This window comes from Salminus brasiliensis, chromosome 1, assembly GCF_030463535.1.
Source record: "Salminus brasiliensis chromosome 1, fSalBra1.hap2, whole genome shotgun sequence".
NCBI classification, from domain to species: Eukaryota; Metazoa; Chordata; class Actinopteri; order Characiformes; family Bryconidae; genus Salminus; species Salminus brasiliensis.
Genome location: NC_132878.1, coordinates 67,435,413 through 67,446,471, shown reverse-complemented (window position 1 = coordinate 67,446,471; position 11,059 = coordinate 67,435,413). Strand labels below are relative to the sequence as shown.

The window sequence follows — 11,059 nt, the reverse complement described above, 5'->3', positions numbered from 1 at the left end:
TCAGTGGTACATCTTTTAATTTCTGCAAAAACAAGACACTGAACACAAGCCTGGACTCAGGCAAATGAAATTTTGCAGTCCACCCCCTCAATGTGGTGTGCACGTTTTACATGAGCAGCAGAGCCAAACCCCTCCTACACCGCTAAAACACTTCAACCTGCTGGAATGTTATATTCCCCCTTCACACCCCCAGTCCCTCACTTCAGAAAGCTCAGTGCAGCAGGGTACTTGAAGTCACAGTTGGACAAAACCAGGTTGCCCACATTTACATACAACTTGTACAACAAAGGAAAACAAGCCAAAAGTCTTAAACTCTGGTCCATTTGAGAAGGATTAAACCATTATGGGTTCTGGACAGTTTGCCCCTTGTGCAGGGCAAAAGGTAAATAGCATTACAAAAGTGAGGCTAAAGGTGTCAGAGGCAGGGTTTAGTCCACTTCCTCCATACGAGAGGCATCGTCGTCGCCCTCCAGTGGTGGGATCTCTTCTGGCACAGGGGCAGAGCTGGGCTCTTCTGTGGGGATGTCATCGTCATCAATACCTGAGAAGAGAGTCAGTAGAGTTAGCCATGCTGGTACTGGGAGCTACAACTCCTTACAAAAAGAAACCCCACATTTCAGAGCAGAATTCGATTCCTTACTTTACACAGCTCTGGTTCAAGAATAGTTCAAACTTGAATCTCTTACCCAGACCCAGTTTGATCATCCTGTAGATGCGGTTGGAGTGTGTCTGAGGGTCATCTAGAGAGAAGCCAGAGGAGAGCAGGGCTGTCTCGAACAGCAGGATCACCAGGTCTTTCACTGCTTTGTCATTCTTGTCAGCTTCAGCCTTCTGCCTCAGTGTTTCCATGATTGGGTGGTCAGGGTTGATCTCAAGGTGCTTCTTGGCCATCATGTATCCCATGGTGGAGTTGTCCCTCAGAGCCTGGGCCTTCATGATCCTCTCCATGTTGGCTGTCCAGCCATATGTGCTGGTCACAATGCAGCAGGGTGATGACACCAGTCTGTTGGATACAGTAACCTGAAGGGAGGACAGATGGCAATGTTACATGGCAAGCACATGGTTAAAAGTAGACTGGTCAGAGAGTTAAAGTTAGTTAGATCCAAGCATAGCATTTAGAATCCTTCCTTCACTCAAAGCATTCAAATCCAAAACATGTTAATGAACACACCATGTCCATCATACAAGCAATTATGCAACAGTCTCCATTCCTGACGTCTGACAAACCACACTCATTCCATTGACTCACCAATAAAACTTGAACTACACAAGTTAGGTAACCTGTTCATATTTAAATAAGAAAGTAGATGTAGTCAGAGTTACATCCAAGTTGTAATAAAAGAACCCAAAATAAAGGAAAAAAATAATGACTTCTCCATTTACCTTTTCAACCTTCTTGTCCAGAATCTCCTTCATCAGCTTGCAGAGGTTTTCAAACTTAGCCTTGTCATCCTCCATCTTCTTTTTCTCCTCCTCATCCTCAGGCAGCTCCAGGCCCTCTTTGGTGACAGACACTAGTGTCTTGCCATCAAATTCCTTCAGCTGCTGGACACAGTATTCATCGATGGGCTCGGTCATGTACAGCACCTCAAAGCCACGTTTGCGCACACGCTCCACAAAGGCAGAGTTGGCCACCTGGTCCTTGCTTTCACCTGGTAAATAACAGCTCGTTAGCATTTAAAATTCACTAGTGTTCACTGCTCACCAATTTTGGATAGTAAAAAAAGCTGGATACACTTGTATTTCTGATTCACAAATACTGTTTGGCTTGTGTAATATTTGACAAATTAAATACACTTGAATTTTGAATTCATAATTACTTTTTCCAGTGCATCCTCTTACATGCTGTGTGCATAATCAGACTCTGCCACCTTATCAAACCAATACCAACAGGGTGCCTTGTGCTGTTAACTCACCAGTGATGTAGTAGATTGACTTCTGGTTCTCCTTCATGCGGCTGAGGTACTCTGACAGGGAGGTCATCTCATCGCCTGACTGGGAGCTGTGGTAGCGCAGCAGCTCAGACAACTTCTTACGGTTCTGAGAGTCTTCATGGATGCCCAGCTACAACACAACACCGGTGTTAATATTGTCCATTACATGGCCATCAAAACATTGGTAGTGGGCCTACACTTCAAGGCAGACTCCATTTCTATCAAAATGATCATGCTGAACACTAGAAGTGACACTTCTAGCTCCTAGCACTAGGAGGGGGTAGGGCCTAAAGAATCAGTAAAACTCTTGGGAAGTAGAGTAGAGTCTGAGGGGCACATTCTTACTTTGATGTTCTTGGAGAAAGCTTCATAAAACTTCTTGTAGTTGTCCTTGTCCTCAGCCAGCTCAGCAAACAGCTCCAGGCACTTCTTGACTATGTTCTTGCGGATCACCTTCAGGATCTTGCTCTGCTGCAGCATCTCTCTGGAGATGTTCAGGGGAAGATCTTCAGAGTCCACGACTCCACGGATAAAGTCTATAAAGAGTTAAAACCAGAATTAGTCAAAACATCCCCCAAACTAAACAAAAGTGATCTAGATTTGCAGCTGAAGTTTAAAAACGGCCTTCCTTACTCAGGTACTCTGGGATGAGCTCCTCGCAGCTGTCCATGATGAAGACTCTCCTCACATACAGCTTGATGTTATTCTTCTTTTTCTTGTTCTCAAAAAGGTCAAAGGGAGCACGGCGGGGGATGAAGAGCAGGGCGCGGAACTCCAGTTGACCCTCCACAGAGAAGTGCTATAAAAAAAATAATATAAAATAAATAAGTCCTCATTGCAGTTTAGGCTTCACTCAGGTTGCTGGCTGCTGATGCACTGTATTGAAAGTATAGCTGCAGCCATTTATAGAACATTTACATTAAATTAAGGTTCTTTTCCTTTGCTCCAATCACTTAATTCTATTTGTGTACAGAATTGTACAACGAATTACGCACAAAAACCCTAATCAAATCTAATTTATTGCAAGGAGTTGTAAATTAGGTTTTAAATACCTTAATTGCAAGGTGGTCCTCCCAGTCATTGGTCAGACTCTTGTAGAATTCTCCATACTCCTCATTAGTGATGTCATCAGGATTTCTGGTCCAGATTGGCTTGGTCTTGTTAAGCTCCTCCTGGTCAATGTACTTCTCCTTGATTTTCTTCTTTTTCTTCTTGTCCTTATCTTTAGAGTCTTCCTCGTCATCTGAACCCACATCCTCAATCTTGGGCTTGTCCTCTCCCTCCTCTTCCTTCTCCTCCTTCTCTGCCTTTTCTTCTTCAGCCTCATCGTCACTGATCTCCTTGTCACGTTCCTTCTCCACCTGTTGAAGGACCATTAGCAGATTAGAAATAAAATTTCACTCCCTAAAACCATGCTTAATTCAATCTGCCCAAGCTTTAATGAGGTAAAACATAGCTGATTCAAGATGTTTTCTGCATAACACTTTCTGTTCAAAACCAATGTACAATTATAAATAGTAATACTTCATAAATACTAACACCTCATAAGATCCTTCTATTACCATTAAATGTAGGGCAATGTACATGAACAGTACAACACTTACGTAGAGGGTGATTGGGTACCCAATGAACTGAGAGTGCTTCTTGACAACCTCCTTCACTCGTTTCTCTTCGATGTATTCAGTCTGATCCTCCTTTAGGTGAAGGATCACCTTAGTTCCACGGCCAATGGGCTCACCTGTTAAGACAAATTATAGGCATAATGTTTTTGCTGAAAATGCCACTTAAATCTGTTTTGTTGTCTGTTTGCTGTACACCTTTTTAAATAAAGTACTTTGCTTGGTTTACATATAATGCCAAGTAAAATGGTGAGGCAAGTCTCCTAAACGTACCATGATCAACTTTGACTGTGAAAGAGCCACCAGCAGAGGACTCCCAAGCATACTGCTCATCATCATTGTGTTTGGTAATCACTACCACTTTCTCAGCCACCAGATAAGCAGAGTAGAAGCCCACACCAAACTGTCCAATCATGGAGATATCTGCACCAGCCTGGGTAAGGGGGGGGGAAATCAATTCATACATGAACTCAACTATAAATCAACTATTAAAATGGTCCTTTTGTTTGTGTGATTTCTGTCCCGTTTGTGTGATTTCTGTACATTAACAGAGTCAGAACATCTCGTTTGTTTACCTGAAGAGCCTCCATAAAGGCTTTGGTCCCAGACTTTGCGATGGTACCCAAGTTATTGATCAGATCAGCTTTGGTCATGCCAATTCCTGTGTCCACAAGGGTCAGAGTGCGCTCATGTTGGTTGGGAATGATGTCAATCTTCAGGTCCTTCCCACTGTCCAGTTTAGATGGATCAGTCAGACTTTCATATCTGATTTTGTCAAGAGCCTACAATTTGAAAAGAGCAAAGAAATTAATATATGTATAACCTCACAACAGAACATACACTTAACACCTGCTCTTAAACTTGTAGATGCACATTTTATATACAAGAAGCATTCAAACCTCACATTAGCATCTACTAGGGCAACCCCTTCTATTAAAATCATAGGGATAACCAAATATTTACCCATTAACACTTGAGAACATAAGGGTAACACTGTATAACGGTAACAGGGTAACAGTTGCATAATGTATAAAACTACATAGATTCTTGTTGGTAAAAGATTACATGCAACATTTGATTTTCCTGTCCTATTGAGCCAATAGTTGTTGGTACAGTAAAGATACTGTACTGTTGGTAACCTTTCAGATGTGCAACTATGGCTATACAGTGTTTTAGCCACTGCAATGTGTAGGGTTTTCTCCTAAGGTTTTCATAAACAGTCATCATGGTTTTTCACCATAATCAACATGCGCCTGCTCTGAGAACAGCACTTACATCGGAGGCGTTGGAAATAAGCTCCCTGAGGAAGATCTCTTTGTTGGAATAGAAGGTGTTAATGATGAGGGACATCAGCTGAGCGATCTCTGCCTGGAAGGCAAAGGTCTCAGCTTCCTCCTCTTGGCGCATTTCTTCAGGCATCTGGAGAAGAGACAACATGAGTCACAACACATTAAGCCAGATACGCTTTCTGTTTCAGTTCGGTTTCCTCATTGGTAACGGCTCCAAGTGACTAAAAAAAAAAAACTAAGCTGGAACAACTTTAACAACTAAACTTAATGGTTATTGTGCACTGTAGTCTATGGAAAACCCTGCTACTTCAGTTTTACAGGCTCACACGCATGTGGACACAGCAGCCTCGCATCTCCAGCGTTACATTAATACTAAAGCAAACCTCGGCCACGCTGTCTGGCTCGGGGTGTAAAGGCTGAAAAACGGTGTAAATTAGATGTTTAGTGAACAACTTCTTTGACAAAAGCCAGTCGTCTGAACTCTGAACGAAGCTGCTCCTGAACGTCTCCATTGAACAGCTCAACATGGCGAAATCCGCCCCGCGTACAATGGAGGAAACACGTGCTTGAGCGAGACGGACAAGAGCCAGAAAACTCACGTTTGTAACCCCGTCCCCTGCTTTTACTACCAGGGAGATCAAGATCACATTACTAATCAATTTTAACTCAATCTTAATTTGTTCTTCGTTTAAACTGTAATCCAAGACGTTAAAAGATAACTAGTGGAAACCGGTAATCCCAGCCAGAGCACATGGCTTCCAGAAGATTACACAGCAGACTCGACCCCCATATAGCTAGAGCCACAGTACTTTACACTGGCTGTGTTGTGAGGCTGAAAACGAACCACTTTAACTTTCCGTGTAGCTTCAATATCAACTGAGATGATTAAATGGCTACGTTATAAGCTAGGCAGCTTGGCCTGCAACCAAGTTAGCTTGCTATATGGCTAATACAATAGGCTCTGCCAGTCATCCTCGATCTTAGTGATGGATTAAGATGTCTTAGTCCGCAGTCCACCAGCTTAGACCACCTAGGCCATAGAAAAGTAACCCTACACCCCCGTACAGGCAGCTAGCAACACCCCTGCATTAGCTGCACTGCACCTGCCGAAAGAAAGGGCTCAGCCAGCTAACGCTAGCTAGCCGGCTAGCTACCTAGCACTAGCTAGCTAACCAACACGACGAATCGCGTTCATTTACCTGGTCAAAAGTTTAACTAGAGGGATCGTAGCCACTCGAAATTATGAAGTAGTGGACCCAAATCTGGTCAGCTAGTGGAGATGAGATCGTGTACGGAGTCGTTTTAAGCTTTAGTCAATGTTGGTCTTTGTTACCGGCTCTCCTCTTTAACTGTACGGCGGACTAATGAAACACAGTTAGGTCGCAATGATACCGCGTTTATGGTCAAAATGAAGATAATTCGTTAGCTAGCCTTGTCTTTTAGACGAGCACCCTCACCTTGATTCGTTTCGTTGATTTCTCTTGAAATAAATGCAGCCAAACCCTTCAGATCTCCTCCAACAGTGATGCTGCGGCGCAGCGGCGTGTTTTTATATAACCTGCGAACATGCGGCGTATCAATCCGCGGGCTGGGCTGGGTCTACACTGTGTAGGGTGCACTGGCAAAGTTCACAGTTTCTAATGACATTCATAGATATGTGATATAAGTATACAATCACGACACTCATAATGTTATATAAGAGATTTAAATATTTGTATACAATTGAATACAAAATAAATCGCTTGCATAATTGCATAATCGCACATTAATATTTTTGAGCCGTTTTTCTACAGTTACAGCTGTAAGATTTGGGGATGTTGGCCTGTGTAGCTTTATGCATTTTCAGTCTGCTTGGAATCATTTCAGTCATCTTGGAAGATTTGCAGTAGCTAGTAGCTATATTGTTTAGGTGATGCTACTGGTTCAGGTTTCCGAAGTCAAAGCTTTTTAATGGGTCTGAAGTTAGGCCTAATTAGGCCTAAGGTTAGGCCTGATTATTGACGCCCTGCTGCCCATACTGTCTCTAAAGGCAGGGTCTTAAAAGGCAGTGCAGAGATAACGGTGTCTGTAACCGAATCACAAAGGAAAATTGTCCTGACATATTATGAGAATGATTATGAGAATGATCCTGCACCTTGATTAAGACATGACTGGGTACCCAGATTACTGCCTGAGATACTGCCTGCTCTGAGTAGACCAAGGACTTTCACTGAAAGGAGGACATTCAGCTACTTTGTGAACCGCTCTGATGCTGATCTGTCATTGTCCTGTTGAAGAGGTGAACCTTCCCATTCGTCTTCTAACCCACTCCCTCCTGGTCAGGGTCGCAGGAGATTTGGCGCCTGGACAGGACGCCAGTTTTAGCCACTTCAACTAGCATGTGGTTTTGGGAGGTGAGAGGAAACCCACACAGATACAGGGTGACACACACCAAACTCTTCACTCAGACATTGACCACAGTGGGATTTGAACCCGCAACCCCAGGCCCCTATTGGCATGAAGCACACACACACACACACACACACTACTTTCTCAGCCACACAGTGCTACCCTGAACCTTCTCACTGCCCTGAACAGTAGGCAGTGTGCAGTGTGCCTTCTGTTTTGATCAAATTCCCTCATATTCATGTTTCCTCATGCTTTTATATGCATGTTCTTTTAGAGCAGTAGGTTCTTCCTCACCATTCAGTGAAAAGAAATGTACATCCAGCAACTTTCGGTGCAATGTATAAGGGACAAAAATCTGAAGTTATAATAATTGGTATATTAATACAATGTGCATCATTTCCATAGTGCATTAAAACTTTAATATATTCAGTGAAAAAGGTATATTATACATGTCCACATTGACAGCTGAAGCTCAAATATGCCAAAATAAATGCTGTTTTAATATCAAACATTTACCATGTTCATATGTTTGTCTGTTTCTACATTAACAGCACTTTTAGTAAAGTAAATTTAATACTGAACATTATTACATTAATAATAATGAATCAGTGTCCTGAGTTTTACATCCAGTCACACCAGCTTATTGGTTTTTTAAAAATAATGTTCTAGCTCCCGAGTGGAGCAACCGTCTACACATTGGCCCTGTGATGCCACAGCCATTCGTAGCCTGGTGTCAGAGAACGTCTCCAGTGTCTCCCCCGTCACTTAGAGCAATGTAGGCTCTAAAAGCCTCACTTAAAGCCAGTGTAGGCGTCTTTTAGCTGATTTAACAGAATTAGCAGTTAGTGGTATTGTGTTAGCGCTGGTTTAGAAAAATGTGGTGGTGCTTCATGTGCCTCATAGCCTTCACCCTCCCAGTGCCGCCTTCTGAACCACTATTCTACTATTCAGAGGAGCTGAGTTCAAAAACTGGTAAACTGTGTCATTACTCAAGTAATAGTCTGTTGCCTTCTCCATCCCTGACCAGACCTGTCAAACATAACATGGTCATCTGTTACACACAGTGGAGGCTTTCTTTTTATTACATTTGTTTTACAGAAAAGTGTCATTTTCTGTTGAGAAACTGACATTAGAAGGGTTGACCATGATAAACAGAGGTCATCTCAGCCATTAATTTATAGAAAAAATATTAATAGCATCACACCTTGTAGCAGACCATCATGTCTGGAGTTCAATAAACACATCCTTGTGTATCCGCTTCATCCATCACACACATCTAAGCGTCTGTCTGATTTGATTCTGATCTCATTGTCAGTCGCTTCCACTCACCTGGTTGATTTCTTGCCGCTCTCCTGCTGGTCCTACAGGCCTGCTGGTTGCTTCCCTCACATATCCATGTCTGATGTGGATGCTGGGTTTGGACGCTGGGTCTCACTATTACTTTTTTATTGGTTCTAAAAATGAGTAATATTGCCCCTCCCTAACCTTTTCTAGTGCCTGGGTTTGGGCCAGCCTCCACATCCCTCTTATTGGTCCAGCAGCTTTTACTGGAAGATCCTTGGATACATTTGTTATGCAACTTTATTTCTAGCTTTTCTTTAATGCCATCTCTAATCTTCATTCTTCAGTCCCTTTTTCTTCGGGCCCACATGACACTCTGTGATCCTTACAAAGAGTATAATGTGTCAGTTACTATTTTTTAAGTTCACATGCAGAAACCAGTTATACACAGTCAATAGGCAACTGTGTGCTTGTTCGGTACTTTGTGTGTGTGTATAAAAATATTTTCAGATTAATCACATATAGAAAATGTATATTTTCATATTTATGAATAAAAGAGCAGCTATAATACAATAGGTCGATTTATGATGTTATACTATAAACCTATAAACTACAAGGACCTGCAGTTAATGAATGACCCCACTCTGTATACCGTCAGATGGACCAGGACTACAGAACAGAAATGACTGGACAGAACAAACGGTAATAACATATATATTTTTTTGCATTAACAAAAACGTTTTTGTAGGATTGTCTTATTTAATGCAAAACAACTGAAAACAGCATGCAGCATTTGAGTTAACGTACAAAAGAAACGAGAGCTCTGCGGCACTCATTTCAGTGATGGAAGGATATCGGCGCTCGGAGGCAGCGGTGCTTCGTCCCTTTCTAGCACTTTCCATGAAAAACCCGCCTAAACGTGACGTCATGCAGCCGTCAAGAACACGCGTCTTCCAGGCGCTTCCAGAGTTACAGAATTAAAAGTTCATCACCGATAAAAAAAAAATCAACGAAATAACGCAGTGAAATGATGGGATAATCTCATCGTTTCAGATATTTCATGGTGGCACTAAAGACTTCGAGTTAGTGTTTGGAAATCAGACTGAATGTTTAACCTCGTGTGTGTATGAATGTGCAGGCGGAAGATGGGATGCAGCAATACACGTTGTTGGTATGATTATGTAATATAGGTCGAGGGTAAGGATATTTTGCGTGTTATAAATCTCACAAAGGTGTATTTATTAATGATTTAACTAAAAAATACAACTTTTATTTTGAAGCAAATTATTGCAAATGTCCTCCTGCAAAATAACGACTTTATGAAACTGCACCTGAGCTGCAAACTATACTGAAATACAGAGGGAGCGGCCAGATCGCTAGATTTGCTTCTTGATCACTGTTTTCTTGAAAGGTGCTGGGAAGATGGCAAAAGAGTGTGTGTGTGTGTGTGTGTGTGTGTGTGTGTGTGTGTGTATATATATATATATATATATATATATATATATATATATATATATATATATATATATACACAGCAGGAAGCAGGAAATGCACTGTTTATTAAAACCTGCTTTACTTTATTCCAATCTTAGCATCAATAATTCCTTAGTTAGGGTATGATTTAAGCCTAATATGTATTTAACAGCTTCATCTGAGCCTCAAATGTCTAATTTAACTGTTAGATTGATATTTACACAGACAAAGTACACAGACCCTCTACTAGGCGGAGAGAGCAGATACGCTCACTTCAAGACTACTCAAGTAGATGTATTTAAACTACGATTTTATTTGAAAATCCAGTTTTTCCCACTTTAATCACACATTTGATAAGAAAGCAGATCTAGTGACCTAAAAGTCTTACAAATGGAAACATGTTAATAAGCTGCAGATACTTAAATGCCCAGCACTGGACACAGACTCCAGTAATTTACATTAGCAATTAGTCACCCCCCCCCCTTACACATCTGGATCCCTTTAAATTGCTATTAATTCACCCTGTCCATTCTGTCGTACTGTAACATGACTGGGTTGTGTGGGGGAGGTCCTGCCCTGGGATGTCCACGCTGGAGTGCTTCTCAACAGCCACACTGATCGTGTTCAGAACAGATGGTGTGAATGCCTGTTCCTTTAAATAATAATGAGCCGCCGCTCTCTCCCCCTAACCCTTCTCATTACTCCTCTCCCCAGCTACACAAATTATTTTTTTTTATTTTTTATTTTTTGCACTAGCTATGCTAACATTTACTTCACCTTGAGTTCATATCTCTGTCTCAGTCTGCTGTACCTGCCTTTCTGTCTTTACCTTTCCAGCTACTCAAACCAGGATCAGTATACGCTCTGGATGCAGTTCATTTTCATGTTCTGCTGTCCGCCCCACACCCTGGCAGTTTTACCTTGTCTTATGAAACTCTGCTTGTACAAAGGTGGTGGGTGGAGTTTTTTAGGTGGGGTGGTATAATTCTAATGTGCCTGCGTGTGACAAATTATACCCCCTGTTTTCTGACTTAGGCAGCTCACAAAAAACAGTAGCCACATAAGACACCCAAAT

At 41.9% G+C, this 11,059-nt stretch overlaps 1 protein-coding gene across 1 annotated transcript; it reads right to left on the bottom strand.

Moving 5' to 3' along the window:
* hsp90ab1 (heat shock protein 90, alpha (cytosolic), class B member 1) lies at positions 1–6,385 on the bottom strand. The gene is made up of 12 exons (XM_072687368.1): positions 6,300–6,385; positions 4,829–4,972; positions 4,129–4,335; positions 3,827–3,986; positions 3,539–3,672; positions 2,987–3,295; positions 2,568–2,733; positions 2,280–2,470; positions 1,917–2,064; positions 1,384–1,652; positions 687–1,020; positions 1–541 (listed from the first exon to the last, which is right to left on the bottom strand). The coding sequence occupies exons 2-12, from the start codon at positions 4,970–4,972 to the stop codon at positions 429–431; spliced, it is 2,175 nt and encodes a 724-aa protein (XP_072543469.1). The 5' UTR covers positions 6,300–6,385; the 3' UTR covers positions 1–428.
* Between the last annotated feature and the right edge of the window lie 4,674 nt (positions 6,386–11,059).

Coding starts and splice junctions, on each gene's coding strand:
- hsp90ab1 (XM_072687368.1), bottom strand. CDS start 4,972: ATGCCTGAAGAAATGCGCCAAGAGGAGGAAGCTGAGACCTTTGCCTTC. Junction 3,987..4,128: donor CCTTTATGGAGGCTCTTCAG/GTAAACAAACGA, acceptor CCCCTTACCCAG/GCTGGTGCAGATATCTCCAT. Junction 1,021..1,383: donor TGGACAAGAAGGTTGAAAAG/GTAAATGGAGAA, acceptor TCCTCCCTTCAG/GTTACTGTATCCAACAGACT.